Genomic DNA, 20,644 nt, shown 5'->3' on the forward strand with positions numbered 1-20,644 from the left:
TAATTACTTGGCTCTCAACCAGTTTTAAAACTTGAGTGTTTCTATTACCAAGTATTTTAGCAATAAAGCCATAATACAATTGACAAAAGCAGGGGGAAAAAAAAACCCGTTCTGACAGTAAAAGTGATCAACTTGACTAATAAAAAAGACTTTCAAGGGCACCTGAGTGGCACAATCAGTTAAGCATCTGACTCTTGATTTCGGCTCAGGTCATGGCCTCAGGGCCATGAGATACAGCCCCACGGTGGGCTCCGCAGATGGGCTCCACACTCGGTGCAGAATCGGCTTAAGTTTTTCTCTCTCTCTCTCCCTCTGCTCCCCAACCCCCTGCCCCTCGAGGGCACACACGCGCACATGCTCGCATGCTCTCTTTCTTTAATAAATACATCTTTTTTAAAAAGTTTAAAAAAAGACTTTCAAACTCAAAAATTTTTAAACATACCATCTCTCTCACCTACAGAATTGTTAAACACTAAAAAAGTGATAATGTTCATGGCTGGCAATGCATTTGGTCATTTATAAACAAGGGTCCCAATATTGACCCTCTCTCAAGAAAAAATACACAAGATGTTGCATAAAATTTCAAGGCAGGGTCTCCTACCCTTGACGTTAGGTTTACAGCCCTAGGACTTTCCTTTGCCTCCATCTGCCTTATAAAGGTATCTTTCTCTTTCATAGCATGCTCCCTCATTTTGGTGGGCATATCTTTCAGTATCTTCTTAAGAAGGGATAAGTGGACAGGATTTTTTTTTTTTTTTTGAGATCTGGCACGCAAAATAGCTTTATTCTGCCTTCATACTTGATGGAACAAATGGTTGAGTTCTAGGCTACAAATCATCTTTCCTCAGAATACTGAAGGCACTGCTCAACTCTTCGCAGTTCTGATATTGCTGTTGAGAAGTCAGTGCCATTTTTGATTCTTCATGTGAAATTAAAAGTTTAAGGACTGAGTGGTGAGACCCTCCCTCCCCCTACTGGCAACTAATACTTTCACTGTAGGGTGTCTGACAGGATGACCTAGCTGTTCCACTGAGAGACTTAGTATTTGTGTTTTCTCTGGAGCTGTCCAATTTTTTCCAGAAGAGATTTCTTCATAAAGGATAAAAGATACAACTGGCTGCTAGTGTTCTTGGAGATGAGCAGTGTAAGGGGGCTGGGAGTTTCACTGCTGAAGATGTTGCCAGTCCCCTCATTTTCAGGAGAACACTTCTCCCCCACCTCCCAGTGTCAGGTATCCCTGGGACGGAACCAGTTTGGCTTACTTTCTCCACAAAGTAAGACACTGTTTGTGAGGGCTGAGGACGACCAGTCACCTGGCTACCTGGAATGAATCTGCCTGGGACGAAGTACATACAGAACCATTTATGGACTAAACCATTTCCCATTTACTGCCTCACATCCCACCTGCAGCGTCAGAGATACAGAATGCCTCCAATTCCTGAGCCTTTTCTAGAGATCTGTGACATGAACTAGCTGGAATACTGCAAGAAATCTGGTATACCCGTCTGCAGATACTTTATATTCTACTTTCTCAGCTAAATTACCTACTCCAACCACCTTCCATCTTCCTGAAATTTTTTCACATCACTATGTGCTGTCTCTTCTTTTTGTTCTTGTAGGTATATGTTGTTTTTATCCTTTTACTCTCATGAAATGGGGTTTTGGGAGAGAACAGAAATAAACATCTGTTCAATCCCCCATGCTTAAAAAGACAATAGTTCAGGACGCCTGTGTGGCTCAGTCGGTTAAGCATCTGCCTTCGGCTCAGGTCATGATCCCAGAGTCCTGGGATGGAGTCCAGCATCAGGCTCCTCACTCAGCAGGGAGCCTGCTTCTCCCTCTGCCTGTTGCTCCCCCTGCTTGTGCTTGCTTGCTTGTTCTCTCGGACAAATAAATAAAATCTTTACAAAAAAAAAAAAAAAGACAATGGTTCTTGAATGATTATTTGATGCTAATACATATACTAGGGTGCATCCAGGTTTTGCGAAGCCCGGAATTTATATAGTTTGAGGGTCCCGCTTTATGAATATAAAATGAGGTACGAAAGCAGACAGTCAATTTAGAATGGGAAAGTAAAAATTTTAACAAGCTGACAAATACATCATCAAAACAGAAAATAACATTTGTGTTAATTGACACAGCCCTATGATACCTTTTGTCCTAGGTTTTCCTGCTGCACACTTTATCTCTTCCCATATAACAGAATTTTTGCTATTTGTTCTATGGAGATTAAAGCTGCAAAAAATGAAATACAGAAATTTAAACTGTGTATTCATTTTTTCTGTATATTTCTAACGCTGTACAACCACCACTAATTCCAGAACTTTTCAATCGCTGCAAAAAGAAACTCCATACCTAGGCAACCACTAATCTACTTTATGTCTCTATAGATTTGCCAACTGGAATCATACAATATGTGATCCTTTATGTCTGGCTTCTTTCACACAGCGTATTTTTGAGGTTCATTGATATTGTAGCATTTATTAGTACTTCATTCCCTTTTATGGATGAATGATATTCCATTGTACAGATACACCAAATTTTGTTTATCTATCAGTTAATGGACATTTGGGTTGTTCTCACCCAACTATTTTGGCTATTATGAATAACACTGCTATGAACATTCCTGTTTAAGTTTCTGTGTGAACCTAGGTTTTCAATTATCTTAATTATATACCTAGGAATGGAACTGCTGAGTCAAATGGTAATTCCATGTTGAACTTTTTGAGGAACCGCCTAACTTTTTGCCACAGGAGCTAAACCATTTCGATTCCCACCAAGAGTACAGGAGAATCCTTGCCAAAGGGACACAAAAGTTTTAATGAAGTCCAACTTGTTTTTCCTGTGGTTACCGTGCTTTTTCGTGTCATTTAACAAATCATTTCCTATTCAAGGTCTTGTGCTTCCATCTAAAAGTTTTCATGGTTTTAGTTGTTAAACTAGGTTGTTAATCCATTTTTTATATGAGTTCATTTTTTATATGGTGTGAGGTGGCCGTTCGACTTCATTCTCTTCCATGTGGATATACAGTTGTTTCCACTGTCACCTGTTGAAAAGACTAACCTTTCCCCACTGAATGGTCTGGGCACCCTTGCCAAAGATCAACTGACCACAGGTATATGAATTTATTTCTGGACTCTCGACTCTATTCCATTGATCTGGCTTATGCCAGGGTTGCACTTTCTCACGAGTTTTATGTCATTTCTGTAGAGACAACAGAAAAATAATTCAGTCCTTCCTCTAGCATAATTGAACGTATTTTTCTTGTTGTTTTTGTTGTTGTTGTTGTTGTTGGCTTCGAAAAGTTTCTTTTAGCACAGTTCATTACTGGTAATGTTACGTAAGCTTTTAGGATTGTGGTCAAACTTGGGAAAACTCTTAAGTCTTCTTCATATGAAGCTTTAAGATTTGGAAGAATTTTGGGCGCCTGGGTGGCTCAGTTGGTTAAGCGACTGCCTTCAGCTCAGGTCATGATCCCAGGGTCCTGGGATCGAGTCCCACATCGGGCTCCCGGCTCAGCAGGAAGCCTGCTTCTCCCTCTCCCACTCCCCCTGCTTGTGTTCCTGCTCTGTCTCTGTCAAATAAATAAATAAAATCTTTAAAAAAAAAAAAAAAAGATTTGGAAGAATTTTCACAGACTGGCTTCTGGCATCAAACCTTGCTTTTCCTCCACTAACCATATACTTCAGGTGCCAGGTCCCATGGGACACATCCATATTACTCTACTATTTTTAGGTCTGCGCATTTATGTCACAATGCCAGGTGAGTTAACATAATAATGTGTAGTACTCCTAGAAACTATCCCTATACTGGATGGCTAACAATGCCTTGACAATACATGGACTATGATCCAAATAAACATATCCTGCTAAAACCCAATTAAATGTATCCCCAATGTCAGTTTCCCCATAACCAGACGCCCAAAATGCCTACAGCCATTCCAGTGCCACCAACATGAGGACAAGTGTGATAGAGGGGAAGTCGGTGAAAAAAGAGACAGCAATCTTAACTGATTGTGGTTAGGATATTTGCAAATTCTTCATAAGTATGTGATAATGTACAGGAAATGTTCTGTTTCTTGATCTGGGTGCTGATTATTTAGGTGTGTTAAGTTTGTGAGAAGTCTTAAGCTGGATGCTTATAATCTTTGCATTCTTGCATGTATATACTATATACCAATAAAAGATTTTTTAAAGTGACCATGTGAACTCATTGCTAGGGTCCCTCCCAGGCCCTCAGAATCCTGAAAGTTAAGCTTTATTAGTTTCATGAATTTCACCAGCTTTGTGAGTTTCCCAGTAAACTCACCCCTCTATATAGCAAATTAGATATAACAAGATATGGTTTCTAGTACCACCTTGGAGCCTTGGATCTTGCAAACTAGTCAAGGAACTGAGAAAGACACACAGGATGTCCATAAGCAAATGGGAAAGATGTTAGTCTATAAACTCTGAGACATCTAATAGTCATTCTTTCAAGAAATATTTAGAGTACCTCCAAGTGTTTACGTAGTATTACCCTAGGTGAATGAAACACACACAGTCCCTGCCTGCAGGAGCTCCCAATCTAGTAAAGATGAAAGACAATGAGGAACATTAGGTAAAATCTAAGAAAATTTGAGTGAAGTATGGATTTTAGTTAATAATAATGTTATCATTCAAGGCACAAATGACTCTTAGCGACAGAGAACAAACTGAGGGTTGATGGAGGTGAGTGGGGGATGGTCTAAATGGGTTATGGGTACTGAAGAAGGCACTTGTGATGAGCACTGGGTGTTGTATATAAGTGATGAATCACTGAATTCTACTCCAGAAACCAATACTGCACTATATGCACTATATGTTAACAAAATTTAAATTAAAATTATAATAATGATGATAATATATCATTATTGGTTCATTAATTGTGATGAATGAACCATACTAATATAAGATTAGTTAATAATAGGGGAAATTGGGTATGGAATATATAGGAACTCTCTGTCCTATCTTTCCAATTTTTCTGTAAATCTAAAACTAGTCTAAAATTACAAGTATTTTTTAAAAGACAATAAACATGTAGGGACACCTGGGTGGCTCAGTCAGCTAAGCGTCTGCCTTCGGCTCAGGTCATGATCCCGGGGTCCTGGGATCAAGTCCTGCATTGAGCTCCCTGCTCAGCGGGAAGCCTGCTTCTCCCTCTGCCTGCTGCTCCCCCTGCTTGTGCTCTCTCTCTCTCTCTGACAAATAAATAAATAAAATCTTTAAAAAAAAAAAGACAATAAACATGTAAATAAATGAATATAAAAATGAATTGTATTAAGTCCTTTGAAGTTAACAGGACATTGTGATAGACAATAATGAGGCTGGAAGCTACTTTTAGAGTATTTAGGAATTCTTTGGGGTGATAAACGGACACAGAAAAATAAGGAGCAACAAGATAAAAAAGATCCCCACCTTCCAACCCCACAAAAAAAAATACACATGAAGTCCCTGAGATGGGAAAGAGACTGACCTTTTCAAGAGTAATTAAAATAAAAATCAATGTGACTATAACATAATGAACAAAGGAAAGACCAGTCACCAGGGGATAGATTATACAGGATCTTGTGCAAATAATGTCCACTTCATTCAAAGCATAATGGAAAGCCACTGGAGAATTTGAAGCAAAGGAGCAAAATTACCCAATTCCCTTTTTTTTTTTTAAAACGTATGAAGCTGCTCTGTGGCAAATGGATTAAAAAAGCGTTAAAGAAAAACAACACACGGGCGCCTGGGTGGCTCAGTTGGTTGGGCGACTGCCTTCAGCTCAGGTCATGATCCTGGAGTCCCCGGATCGAGTCCCGCATCGGGCTCCCTGCTCGGCAGGGAGTCTGCTTCACCCTCTGACCCTCCCCACTCTCATGCTCTCTCTATCTCATTCTCTCTCTCAAATAAATAAAAAAAATCTTTAAAAAAAAAAAAAAGAAAAAAAAGAAAAACAACACAGATCTGATGGGAGAACACTAAAATTATTTGATTTTTAGCCCTGCACTATATTTTTTCAATATAAAAATCATTCCAGAGAATCAAAGAATTTTTATATTTGCATAAATTATTTCCTTCAAACAGTATTTGCCTTCTTTCTTTTCACCAGCCTTTTTGTTTCCACTGAGTATCTTTTTTATAATTTACCAAAATTTATGGATTTTTATACTTTTTTTCAATTTTATTTTTGAGTAGTCTCTACACCCAACATGGGGCTCGAACTCACAACCCCAAGATCAAGAGTCCCATGCTCTACCTACTGAACCAGCCAGGCGCCCCTGAATTTTTATACTTTAAAAACAAATTATCGTAACTCTTCTAGAAGCTGTTGAAAACGTGTATGCCACTTGTTAAGTACTCTCTAATAAAATTCTTGTAAACTTCAAAGGCAGAACATAAAATAAATTATAAAAACTGAAAAATGGTCTCTATTAGATTAGGATACCAAAAGAGTATGTAGTCCAACCCACAAAACAACAGAACTAGCAGCGGTGGCTGCCACGACTGCCACCTCTGACAATTATTTAACAGCTGCAAATTCTTTGATACTTTTTCTATCAACAGATAAGGTTTATGTCCTTTCCCCTTGAATCTAGAAGAGCTTGTAATGAACTAACTTGCTTGTAACCAATAAAATGTAGCAAGGAGTTCCTAGATTACTCCAGAAAAGAGGATGTAGCTTTCACCTCGTTCCTCGGACAACTCCTGCTGGTGCCCCGAGTCAGTCATACTAGCCGTGTAACTGCCCTAGAACTGCCATCAACTAGCCCACGCTGAGAGGCCACATGGAGAGGCTCTCTGATGACCTGAAGAGAGGTAAATGCCCAGCCTGCCCCCAGCTATTCCAGTTTCAAACACCATCTGAATAAAACACATGACAGAGTCTGAGCCAAAACCACCCTTCCCAAACTCCTGACCCACAGAAACCGTGAGAGATAATAAAATTATCCTTTGTTTTAGGACTCTTAGTTTGGCAGTAATTTTTTATGCAGCAATTCTAACAAGCCTTTATAGCAAATATGATAATTAGTTCAACTAATTAGGGGGAGATAATTTGTTTGGCAAACAATAAGGAAGAATTTTCCTGATAGAGACCAGCTTTCATATATTTAAGAGATTTGAAAAAGCTATGTCATAACCCATAGAAAGTCTAATAAGTCACATTCTTCTTGAAGTTAACATAATTAGCCTTACAGCCCTACAGATTTTTGCCCTGTATCATGATTCTCCTATGGCAAAAGAAAGTGCATAAATATACTTACCAGGCCACCAAGCAGCCAACTCAGAGTCTTGCATTATAATCCTTCTAAATATAGTAGCTATCTATTACGGACTAAATCAATCCCTGGCCTGAGTTATATAAAAAACAACAACAACAACAACACAATAACCTATATATATTTTTTTAACTTTCTGGAAAATAACGGCATTACTTGACATCTCTATTTTTTTATGAAAACTATCTTTAATCATCAGCTAACAACTTGATTGGGTCCTTCAATTGCTGAAAGTTAAGGACTGGGGGGGTGCCTGGGTGGCTCAGTCGGTTAAGTATCTGCCTTTGGCTCAGGTCATGATCCCAGGGTCCTGGGATTGAGCCCGCATCAGGTTCCCCACTCAGCGGGGAGTCTGCTACTCCCTCTCCGTTCGCATCTCCCCCTGCTCGTTCGCATCTCCCCCGCTCATGCACACACTCGCTCTCTCCCATGCTCTTCCCCCCACTACCCCAGTCTCCTTCTCTCTCAAATAAATAAAATCTTAAAAAAAAAAAAAAAAGTTAACCAAACTGGAAATCAGAAGAAATTTGAAATGTCATCACCAATGCCATTTTTAAGTACTAAAAAGATTGGTTTCCTACCTAACCTTTCTTACCTACCTAAAAGAAAAAAGAAAAATTCAGGCACCTGGGTGGCTCAGTTGGTTAAGTGACTGCCTTTGGCTCAGGTCATGATCCTGGAGTCCAAGGACCGAGTCCCACATCGGGCTCCCTGCTTAGCAGGCAGTCTACTTCTTCCTCTGACCCTCCCCCCTCTCATGCTCTCTCTCATTCTCTCTCTCAAATAAATAAAATCTTTAAAAAAAAAGAAAAATTCAAAACTAGAAAAGAGAAAGCTAATATACAGAAGAATTCGTATCTGTTTTTTCTTTTTTTAAAGTAAGCTATACACCCAACGTGGGGCTCAAACTCATGACCCCAAGATCAAGAGTCATATGTTCCACTGACTGAGCCAGCCAGGCGCCTCTAGAAGGATTCATAATTCATTACAAAGGACTTCTGGTTCAACTAGCCTCATTTCTATAGAACTGGAATAGTTGTACCAACTGTTTCCTCAAAAATCTATTACTATTCTCTTAGTAAGATTTAAGAAAAGAAGATTTAAGAAAGATTTAAGATTTCATAAGATTTAAGAAAAAAAAATCATAAGGTAAAGATTCTCATTTCACTATCATTGGTTCAGAATACTTACAAAGTTGGGATCTGAATAGTAGTTAGAACTGTGGAACTCTGAAAAATTAATTATCTCCCTAACATTGACACTAGTTATATATGTGAATTTTCTTAGGTGATGCTACAAAAACAGATCTTTTTGCAGTGAGTATCAGACAAATCTTTACTTTGTTGAGAAGTAAATTTTGGGGGTGCCTGGCTCAACTACTGGCTCAGTCAGTAGAGTATGTGATTCCTGATCTCCGGGTTGTAAGCTCCAGCCCCTGTTGGGTATAGAGATTACTTAAAAATAAAATCTTTTTTCTCCCCCCCCCTTTTTTTTTTGAGAGAGAGGGAGAGAGAGAATGTTAAGCAGGCTCCACACCCAGCATGGAGCCTGAAGCAGGGCTCAATCGCACAACCGTGAGATCATGATCCAACCTGAAACTAAGAGTCAGACACTTAACCAATTGAGCCACCCAGGTGCCCCAAAAATAAAATTTAAAAAAAAATACATAAATAAGTTTTGCAGAGTTCTGGTAAGAATTCTATTCATGAAGTCAAATAGTAACTTGAATACTTCAGTCCTCTATCTTTATAAATTCTGTCAAAATTACTAAGGTAACATGTCAGTTAATTCAATAATGACATCACAAAGAGAGATCCTATTATTTGTTTCAAATGAAGTCCTAAAGACCAGGTAAGTTTTTCAATTTCCTCATTCTTTTTTTAAAAAAACATTTATTTATTTTAGAGAGAAAGAGAGAGAGCTTGCACACGAGAGTGCAGGGGGGAAGGGCAGAGGGAAAGAGAGAATCCCAAGCTGACTCCCCACTGAGCACAAAGCCAATGCAAGGCTTGATCTCACCAACCTGAGATCATGACCTGAGCCGAAATCAAGAGTTGGACTCTTAAACCGACTGAGCCACCCAAGCGCACCCTCAATCATTCTTTAATTCACAAATACTTACTGAATGTATACTATGTATCAAGTATTACCTTAGGGTATTTTGAATGTATCACATGTATCAAATGCCATCTCACTTTTCTTAAATTAAAAAAATTTTTTTCTCATCCTTATTCCTTTACAAAATTCCCAAAATTCAATTTAAAAAATTTCAACCTTTTTTATAGTATTAAATTCATAGGATTCTGAATAATCTGACCAATCAAAAACTTTTCTTTCTTCACTAGACAAATAGTTATATTTAAAGCCAGGTGACATAAGATCATATATAAAAATGAAAGAATTAGCTACTTATGTTTGCAATTCTAATAAAAAGAATTTTTGTATCTACTCCTATAACACATATAGGACATATGTAACATAGTTTATATAAGAAAGTTTATCCTAAAATATGGATTTTCATTAAAAGCCAGTGTCACCTTTGATAGATTCTAATTCTCTAACTCCATTTATTTCAAGTACACTCATTTAGACTTTTAGTTTTCAGTTTTACAGGTCTTACACACTCCTGACATCTACCTGTGCAGAAATATCCCCATCTACTGACAAGAGATGAAACTACGGGCTGTTCTTGAAAGTGCTGGCAAGCTACAGGGAAATGTAGTAAGTCATTAAAGACTGGATTTGGATCCAAACAGTTCTGCCACCTCCAAAACCCTGAGCTATTCAAACAATTCTCCAAAGCTCTTCTACTTTTCATCAAAAGTACGGGGGAGAGGAGAGAACACAGTTAATTGTCTAAGTGTCTGCTATATGAGTTAATGATGAAAATTATAATGCAGTAGCTTATCTAACTATATGAATTCTTTATGATACACTGAGTACCCCCAAAGCATACATTTGTGCCTATTTTATAAGACATATCAATTAAATAGATACCTATATTAATCCTTATTAATGTTGTACTTGCTCCTATAAATAACAGCATATAATTGGTTACGACTAACATTTGAAAGTCTTTGATCAAAAATGACAAAATACATGAACATAATACTCTACAGCTTGAACAGTATTTTTCACATAATTTCTTGTCCAGCAGAATCTTTTTTTTTTTTAAAGATTTTATTTATTTATTTGACAGAGAGAGACACAGCGAAGAGGGAACACAAACAGGAGGAGTGGGAGAGGGAGAAGCAGGCTTCCAGAGGAGCAGGGAGCCCAATGCAGGGCTCGATCCCAGGACCCTGGGATCATGACCTGAGCCGAAGGCAGATGCTTAACGACTGAGCCACCCAGGCGCCCCTTGTCAAGCAGAATCTTAAATACTACTGTCATTTTAAGCATGCACTTAAAACTAAAAGCACAGGCACCAAGAAAGCGATAAAGTTTACCCGTGGCCTAACTAGGATCTGAACCTAAATTTTCTGCCTACAAATTCTATATTCTTTCTACAACATCCCAACTACCTCCTCCCAAATTACCAAGTATATCTTACACAGTAAATAAGATCTACATTACAGATGTCTGTTTTGTGACAGTTCCTAGGAATATACTATGGTCAAATAAAAGTCTGCTTAGGAGCGCCTGGGTGGCTTGGCTGGTTGAGCAACTGACTCTTGGTTTCAGCCCAGGTCGTGATCTCATAGTCATCAGATCAAGCCCCATGTTGAGCTCCGCGTGGGGCTCCACACTTGGTGTGGAGTCTGCTTGAGATTTTTCTCTCTCCCTCTGCCCCTCCCCCTGCTCATGCTCACACGCGTGCTTGCTCTCTCAAATTTAAAAAAAAATCGGGGCACCTGGGTAGCTCAGTTGGTTAAATGTCTTCCTTCAGATCAGGTCATGATCCCAAGGTCCTGGGATCGAGCCCCGCATCGGGCTCCCTGCTCAGTGGGGAGCCTGCTTCTCCCTCCCCCACCCTCCCGGCTTGTGCTCGTGCTCTCTGTCAAATAAATAAAAAATCCTAAAAAAAAAAAAAAGTCTGGGGCACCTGGGTGGCAGAGTTAAACATCCGACTCTTGGGGCACCTGGGTGGCTCAGTTGGTTAAGTGGGTGCCTTCGGCTCAGGTCATGATCCCAAGGCCCTGACTCTCCTGCTCAGCAAGGAGCCTGCTTCTCACTCTCCCTGCCTCTCTGCCTACTTGTGCTATCTCTCTGTCAAATAAATAAATAAAATCTTAAAAACAAAACAAAACAAAAAAAACATCCGACTCTTGGTTTCACCTCAGGTCATGATCTCAGGGTCCTGGAATCCAGCCCCACATTGGGCTCCACACTCAGCATGGAGTCTGCTTGAGTTTCTCTCTCCCTCTCCTTTTCCCCCTCCCACTCATGCTGTCTCTCCCTCTCTCAAATAAACAGTCTGCTTAGATTTTAATAAAATTGACTTTCTTCCTTTGTCTTATAGAAAATACATGCTCATAATATAAAATACAACCAAAAAATACCCATAATCCAACACACATTTAACAATTACAGTATATCGTTTCCTTTCTATTGCCACATTTTACATAGGTTTATTCTTTTTATCCCACCTTTTCCCAAAAATGATCTCAGGGGGCTGATAGCTGGTAAACAGGCAAACTTTGTTAACTCATACCTGTTGCAATCCACTTTCATCAGTAAGAGATAAAAATAATAAATTTTGTAAAGGTCCATAATAGAAATTTTCAGAAGAAAAATAGAGACCCCAATCTAGGTTTATTCTGATTTCCTATATTTCCATTCATGGTACTATATATCATTGATAATCAATGTCTGCAAATGTCAAGAAACTGATAAATATTTATTGTCTGAATAAATGAAATAATGGCTCCAAAGCATTACAAAATCCTAAATCATTACAGGATCCTAAATTAATGACTCAATTATGCTCATTAAACTGTTATCAAAATGTTTATGAAAAGCTTTTTAATCATTGTTTAAAATCAGAAGACTCATGTTAAAGCTACAGTTATCAAGAAAGTGTGGCTTATAGGGGTGCCTGGGTGGCTCAGTCATTAAGCGTCTGCCTTCAGCTCAGGTCATGATCCCAGGGTCCTGGGATCGAGCCCCGCATCGGGCTCCCTGCTCAGCGGGAGGCCTGCTTCTCCCTCTCCCACTCCCCCTGCTTGTGTTCCCTCTCTCGCTGTGTCTCTCTCTGTCAAATAAATAAAATTTTTTAAAAAAAAGTGTGGCTTATAAATGATAAACTTATAAAGGATAGAATTATAGCTACAAGGAATAGAACAGAGTCCATAAATAGAACTAACTACATGTATACTGTCAACTGATTTTCAGTCAAGGTGCCAAGACAATGCAATGGACGAAACAAAAGTGTATGTGAACAAACAGTGCTAGGAAAATCAGATATCCATATTGGAAGAAAAAAAAAAAAACAAAACCATGACCTTTACCTCTCACACTATATTAAAAAATTAACTTTAGAAAAGTTACAGATACAAATGTATAGATACATTTGTATCTAAAGCTAAAACTGTAACACAGAAAAAAAACATGGAGAAAACTTTTAGAACTATGGATTAAGAAAAGATATTTTAGGACACAAAAAGCATGAATCAGAAATGAAAGACTGATGAACTGAGCTAAATCAAAATTCAAAACTTCTGCTTTTTGAAACACTATTAGGGGGAAGACCCAAATTAGAAGAAAATATTTGCAAAACACATATCTGATAAAGGACTTGTATCCAGAATACAAAAAGAAATCTCAAAACTTGATAATAAAAAATAATTTGTTATGAGCAAAATATTTACATATTTACCATATGACCCAACAATCTAACCATTTACCCAAGAAATAAAAACATGTTCACACACAGAGAGGTATACTTGAATGTTCACAGCAGTTTTATTTGTAATGGTTAAAAACTGGAAATGTCTGTGGATATTTGTGAATCGATAAACAAAATGGGGCATATGTGCACAATGCAACATTCCTCAGGAATAAGAAGGAACAAATAACTGATATACAAGATAGATCTCAAAAGCACTATGCTAAGTGAAAGAAGGCTGGCCCAGAAGACTACATACTGTACAATTCCATAAGTAAAGTGGTGGTTGCCAAGGACTGGAAATGGGAGGAGACTGGCTGTGAAGGGGCATGAGGAAACTTTCTGGGAAAAAATAAATAACCTTGTGCAATCATCTATGTTTAGATTCATTATCATCAAGATTTATCTTAAAACTTAAAAATCAAGTAAATAAATAAAACTTAAGTTTTATGTCTGCTGTCAATTTTTAGTAAGAAACCAAAGTGTTAAACTTAACACACACGTCAATACTTCTTAGTATATCAAATGTGGACTTTGTCTATGTCTTCAGAAGCTATTCTAAAACAAACTAACATGAAATTCCTCATTTTGTTAAACTAATTATACTTTAGTGGAAAATCGCAAAGAAAAGAAATTTTCTGAATGTAAACATTCAACCGTTAAAAATGCCAAATATTGATACCTGGAAAACTATGAAACTGTGAAATACTAGCAGGATTAACATTCACAAAACTGCTCTAATCAAGCAAAAATACCTATTGCTACATTCCTAAATATAAGCAATAACTAAGATTAGAAAATACAATAAAAATGTCATATAAATTAGCTGGAATTACATCAAAACATAGAAAATTAGGGGCACCTGGGTGGCTCAGTCGGTTAAGTGTCTGACTTCAGCACAGGCTGATCCCAGAGTCCTGGGATCAAGTCTACGTTGGGCTCTCTGCTCAGCAGGGAGGGGAATCTGACTCTCCCTCTCCCTGTGCCCCTCCTTCCCTGCTCATGCACATGCACGCACACGCACTCTCACTCTCAAATAAATACATAAAATCTTAAAAAAAAAAAAAAAAAAAATAGAAAATTATTGAACTATCCTGAGCAATACGGACAAAAGCTTAAATAGAAGTAAAAACATAGTGTGCTCCTAGGGGAGAAAACTAAATACACTTATATGCCTCTTTTCCCCAAAGTAAGGTGATTCTAATTACAATCCCAAGGAAATTTCTTCTTAAACTTAACGAGTTTAATATTTGTGTGGAAGAGCAAATAAGGGAAAATAGCAAAATAAATTTCCATCACAATGAGCATATTAAACTAAATTATAAAACTACAATAATGAAAAGAGTGTGGCACTGAACAAGAGATAATATGACTCTACTATAACTAATTTAACATAACTAAAAAGATATCCCATCACTGTGGAAAGGAAGAATGGGCTATTCAATAATGATGAGATGACGAAATAGAAACTGGAGGAGAAATATCTTCCTAAACGATTTTTAAGAAACACTAAAATAAAATGTACTTATATATTTACTAAGCCTCTTAAAGAAAAAGGCCTTCCAAGTAATAAAATAAGAAAAACAGAAGTTGAACAGATTTGATTCCTAAAACAACACATTTCTGATGTCCAAAAATGGTCAAAAATTAAGTCAAATAACAGACTGGGGGAAACATCTATAGCAAATCTAACAACAGATTAACATTTTTAATTCTCAGGCAGATCAATAAGAAAAACACAAAAGCCCTAACAGATAGGTAGGACAAGGCCAAACAAGTCAACAGAAAGAAATATCATTAATAAACAGGAAAATATTCAACTTCACAAGTAAATGTTTAAATACAATATTCCATGAAATTAGCAAATTTTAAAAACAAGAGCCAATGCTTGTAACAGGATAGTAAAAAGGTACACTTATTTATTCATTGCTGCCCTAAATAGCCACAATTCTTATAGGAAACAGCCTGAGGAAAAATTAATAAAGAACTTATAAAAGATCCATACCCAATAATGCAATAGCACTCTTTTTTAAGATTTATTTATTTGAGAGAGAGAGAGAGCGAGCATGTAAGCAAGGAGAGGGGCAGAGGGAGGGAGAGAGACTCCTCAAGCAGACTCCCAGCTGCGCATGGAGATGGACTCAGAGCTCGATCCCAGGACCCTGAGATCATGACCAGAGCCAAAAATCAAGAGTCGGAGGCTTAAATGACTGAGCCATCCAGGTGCCCCTGCAATAGCACTCTCTTTGTGCAAATATCCTAGAAAAATAATCCTTTTAAAAAAGTTATCTACACCAAGACGTTTACAGCGATTATCTGTAATAAAAATTTTAGAAATAAAAGTTATAACAAGAAAAAAAGTAAGAACAATGGTTGTTATGTAGCATCCTCTTAACTGGTTGTCCTAAAATCAGTCTTCACAGTTCCCATCCCAGTCCATCCTCCCTACTGCCCCAAGATTAATGTTTCTAAACATCAAAGACATCAAAGCTAAAAATCCTTCAATGGTTCCCACCATCTTAAAAAAAAAAAAGTCCAACGTCTTGGCAAAACACAGTAAGTTCCAAATTGGGTTGTCCCTGTCTAGCCTCATCTCTTGCCACTCACATCTAGTGCATTAGCCACAAAGAATACATACAGAACTACAAAGAATTACTTCTAGGCCTCTAGCATTCATTCAATAAAATGCCAAAAACCCTTAATCTATACTGAAACAAAGATTCCGGCTTCCTAGAGCTTACAGCATAGAAACAACAAATACCCTTCATTGAGTTAGGTCTGATACCAGAGGAAGAGCCTCTTAGTCACAGAGGACCGGCCAACTCAGGTCAAGGAAAGTTCTAGGGATAAGGGTAAAGCCTTGAGTTGAAACCTTAAAAGATGAGCAAAAATCTCAAGGGGCAAAGGTAATTCCAAATAACTGGAATGTATTTATTTTTCCACACAAAATCTTAGACACTGTAACAAGCTTTCTAGACAATTTGGGGTTCTGACATGTACTTAAACCTCCCCAAGTTTCTTCAACCTCTTGGAGCTACTGTGAGAGTTAAGAGTGATAATAGATACAAACTTAACACAGTGTCTGGCACTTGATAAGCATTCAATACCTGTCAGTCATACAGAAACACACAACAATGCTCATTACAACAGTGTATTTCAAGGGTCCAGCATTCTTAGAACAGAGAAAGTAACAGTAAACAAAAATGACAGCACAAAGAGAAAAAGCAGTAAGAATGGGGTTAAACAACTTATCACCATATAGCCAAGGATTAAACAGGTCTCTCTATACACCATGACCATATCCTTCTACTACACATTACAACAGACGGTCCTTTATATTCATAATGATACTTAATAATAAATAAAATATTAAGTTCTGTTAAATGTGGTCTATTTGAAAAAAGTAGGACATAGTACATCTTTAAAAGCCTTCAATATCTTTAACAGACATCAAAAATGGCTAAAATAAAAATCTTGTGTGCCTCAAGTGTGGCCTTTTGTTTACCTTGAAAATTGAGTTTTATGCTAAATATGCTAAATGATAAGCAAAATAAGTGACATGGTAGTATATGATAGTTACAGTTCAACCAATAGGAAAAAAAGTAAAATCCATGATTAAAACACACACACCCTTTACTCACCAATGAAAACCAAACTACATGAGGCACCTAAGCAGGTTCCACTGCATGTCTGAGTGTTAGACTAGAAGAGACAACTTAAGATAAAGGGAAGGGGCTTAAGCCACATTAGCTTCCTCCTCAAAAACCAAGAAAATAAATTGGGGACATTCAAATCACTAACACCCCTACTTAGAAACCTGTGAGATATAATCAAGTTGTAATTTTTAAAGCTTTCAGTGAATAAAATATACAGTAAAACAATACTAAGATACCAGCATATCTGAAGTGGGACTTTTAAATTTGATTTTCCTGGGGCGCCTGCGTGGCTCAGTCATTAAGCGTCTGACTTCGACTCAGGTCATGATCCCAGGGTCCTGGGATCGAGCCCCGCATCGAGTCCCACATCAGGCTTCCTGCTCGGCCGGAAGCCTGCTTCTCCCTCTCCCACTCCCCCTGCTTGTGTTCCTGCTCTTGCTATCTCTGTCAAATAAATAAATAAAATATTTTTAAAAAAATTTTTTTAAATAATAAATTTGATTTTCCTTTAGCTATAGACAAGGTTAACCTCATTACTGCGAAGGGTTTTATAAATTAATAACATGAGAAACAGCATACAAAAACATTTAGGTTACAAAAAAGTCTGCAATAAATTTTCTAGAGAAGTAATCTGTTATTTCTCCATATCTAAGAAATTTAAATATTAGAAATTATACTAAACTGCTTTTTCAAGCCTTCAAGTTTTCAAAAACAATGATATAAAAAATTACCCCTTTTTTTTTTACTGTAACCAAATACAAAGAATATTTTCTATCCAAAGATTTGTAAGAAAAGCCTGTATCAGATATTCATAAGCATAGTGCATACAAATTTTACATTTTATAATCAATTACCTATAGAAATAATAGTTGAAATTGATAGCTTTACCATACAGCCTATTTTAATGATTAAGTGTTAATATGTCAGAAGAACCACCAAAGTACTTGATGGACCAAATCAGATTTTAACACCAATGGCCTGAGGAATCTCAAATGTGAGATTAAATTAACCCTGCCTCCTTAGCATCAAAAATACCAAACAGTTCACTAGGTTGACTGTGGGCTAAGGAATAATATGTGGAAAAGTCTAATATCTGTTATGGGCAGAGATCTCATGGCTCAAGTATTTCTTCTTCAGTTTGTGTGTATGTGTGAGAGAGAGAGAGAGATAGAGAGAGAGTGTGTGTGTGTGTGTGTGTGTGTGTGTGTCATCATGAAGAATTGTTTATACCTTTCAGTAAAGGGGCAACTCAATGTTAAAGATATAATTGAGTACAGTTCATAAAGCACCATGGAATCAAAGACACTCTATAAATTTAAAATACTAGTATGGTGCTGACTTAAAGCAAAGAACAATAATTTTAAAGCATCTTACAGCCCAAGTGTATTGTAAACCAAGTAAAAATTCACTGGGGGATGTGACTTTTTTTTAGTGATTTTCCTCTATTACGGAACCCGGATCTAAATGAACTGTTAAACACTTAGTCTAAAGGTATGCCAAACATTTCTTAAGGTCTTAACAAAGAATCAACTTTTTTTTTTTTTTTAAACAAAATGAGGCCTAGGTTAAATATTTTATTTGGCTTCTCAAGATGGACTGAAAAGTTGGGCACCAGCTCCAGACCAGTTCCTGGACGCACATCAAACACAGCCCTGTCATTTATCCAGTCAGTCAAAACAATCTTTTCCATCTAACCCTTTAATGTTTATGACCTAAAAAGCTGCTAATTGAATCCAGCTCTTGAAATCTATTTGTTAAAATCTATACCATCCAATTTGTAAATGGACAAAAATGAAAAAATGTAAGTTAACTTTCCTGGCAAAACAGAAGAGAATCCACCAAATGTAACCAAAAAGGAGAGGGCAATGTTTTTAATATCTGAATAGTTTTTTCTTAAAATATGACAGAGACAAATTCCCAATGGTTTTTTAAAAAAAATGAGAGTACCTCAAACTGTTTTTACAATTAAGGGGACACAGTGTATTTAATATTCCTCAGAAAAATCTAAAAATACAAAAATCACTCTATAAATTTAGTCCAGCATTCCCTCTCCCCCACCAAAAAAGAAGTGTCATCTTTTCTCCTAAGTTTACTCATGAATTTTTATAATGTATCATAGGTTGTAAGGAAACCACAAACACTTTAAGATATTGAGTCACAGTAAAAACTTCAAATTCATTTTATCTGAAAAAAACACCTGTTTTCTCCCTCATTTTCTCATTATGCATATAGCCTAGAAGGAAGTAAGTGGCCAACAGCCCATTTCTGATGCTTTTTGCACACCTGGAATCAGAGGTTCTTTCCATGATCACTGCCACAGGACTGACTGCGGAGAGGAACATCAGGAGATAAACCCTAAAGCCACAAAGATCCCTTATAAAGGTATCCTAACAAAACAAGGAAACTGAATGGGGGCAATGTTGGGGCGGGGGGAGGAGGGTAATCCCCAATCCAGGTTTTCCATTAAGAACCACTCAGTTCATGATTCTTTGCAATTTTCCCCAGGGAAAGTAAAACTGTCATAAAAGTCGTATTTTTTAAATTGCAGCCAATTTACAGTCAGGCTAAATTCTCAAATACCAAATCCACTGCAAGTTTTTATCCGTAAAGTTCAGCCAGTGGACTGGGATGTGACACACAAGCATTCAATTACAAAATTAGTCCATATAAATCTCAACATCTAGTGTACGCAAACATAATTACAGTTTATCCTTACACACGCGTGCACACACATACACACAACCTCTAAGGAAAATCGTCTTACCACACACCCCAACAACGACTTGGATAATTAATAGTGAATGGTGAAACTAGGATAACTACAGTGATTTCAATTACACTTTTCAAACCAAAAATAATTTGTCCTTAAAATGGGGTGACATGACCACGTAAGAATACCAAAAATGGCACTATGTAAGCAAAATGTACCTGTAATGTTAAAGATTTAACGCACTTGGAATCATAAACACTTTGTAAGAGAGAAGCCTTCTACCTAGCAACCCCTCCATACATTCTTTTCCATTTAGAAAAGGGAAGGGGAGGAAATGAGAGAGAAAACTTCGCTTGCAAGTTTGTATGAGCACATACTTAGAAATGTACCAAAAAAAAAAAAAAAAAGGTGTGTTCTTAAAGCAGGTCTGGAGTTAGAAGTGAGACACAAGTTCTGCGGCCTACAAGGAACAACCCAAAACATGCTACCCTACAATCAAACACTTCCAAACCACAGAGTGTACAATGAGCCGGAGTCGTAGGATCAGGCGGACACACCGGAAAAATCCACCCCGGTCTCCTCCCCTCCCAAAGACATGCGTTTCAGGTGTGTGGCGCCGGCTGCTGTGGCTGGCGGCCGAGAATGAAGGTTTTTGCACGCGGGCATAAGTGGGAGAACAAGTTAACAACCAGGGAACACACACACACCCTCCCGTTAAGCGCTCCATCTTTAAGGAGTGTTTACAGCGCGCAGTCAGCGACCGGATTCAATAATCCCCGCCACAGGAGCTCTTCATCCCCTCGACGACCCCACCTGGCCAGTGGCCCAGGGGATGCTCCCCGAGGGCCCGGAGAGAGTCGTGCTCCTCGGCCAAGGCTTTCCGACCTCAAATCCGCCGGCGAGTCCAACCGGGGCAGCCCTCCCCGCAACAAAAGACCCCCGAGACACCGTCGACTTTTTCAAGAATTCCCCAACAAGGGCGAGTGGCTTAGCCATTACTCTCCCTGAACTAGGCCTTCCCACGTCCCCGACCCCCAACTCACCATTGATCCCGACCCTGGCCCTTCCCAGGGCCACAGGCACCCCCCGCCGGCTCGCCCACCCCGCGGATGCCCCGGCCCAGCTCCCGTCGCCCCCCTCACCTGTCAGGCGCAGCTTGACGGGCCCGT

The 20,644-nt window shown here is 38.2% G+C and overlaps 1 protein-coding gene across 1 annotated transcript in view; it reads right to left on the reverse strand.

The window, feature by feature from the left end:
* SMURF2 (SMAD specific E3 ubiquitin protein ligase 2) overlaps positions 1-20,642 on the reverse strand; it is a gene marked incomplete at its 5' end in the record, with an annotated part of 112,589 nt that extends 91,947 nt beyond the window's left edge. The window contains one exon of the mRNA XM_044921844.1: positions 20,618-20,642. Within this exon, the coding sequence (XP_044777779.1) occupies positions 20,618-20,642 (25 nt within the window). The remainder of the gene's footprint in view (positions 1-20,617) is intronic.
* Positions 20,643-20,644: the final 2 nt, after the last annotated feature.

The sequence above is a fragment of the Neomonachus schauinslandi genome, chromosome 15 (genome assembly GCF_002201575.2).
Source record: "Neomonachus schauinslandi chromosome 15, ASM220157v2, whole genome shotgun sequence".
Classification (NCBI taxonomy): domain Eukaryota; kingdom Metazoa; phylum Chordata; class Mammalia; order Carnivora; family Phocidae; genus Neomonachus; species Neomonachus schauinslandi.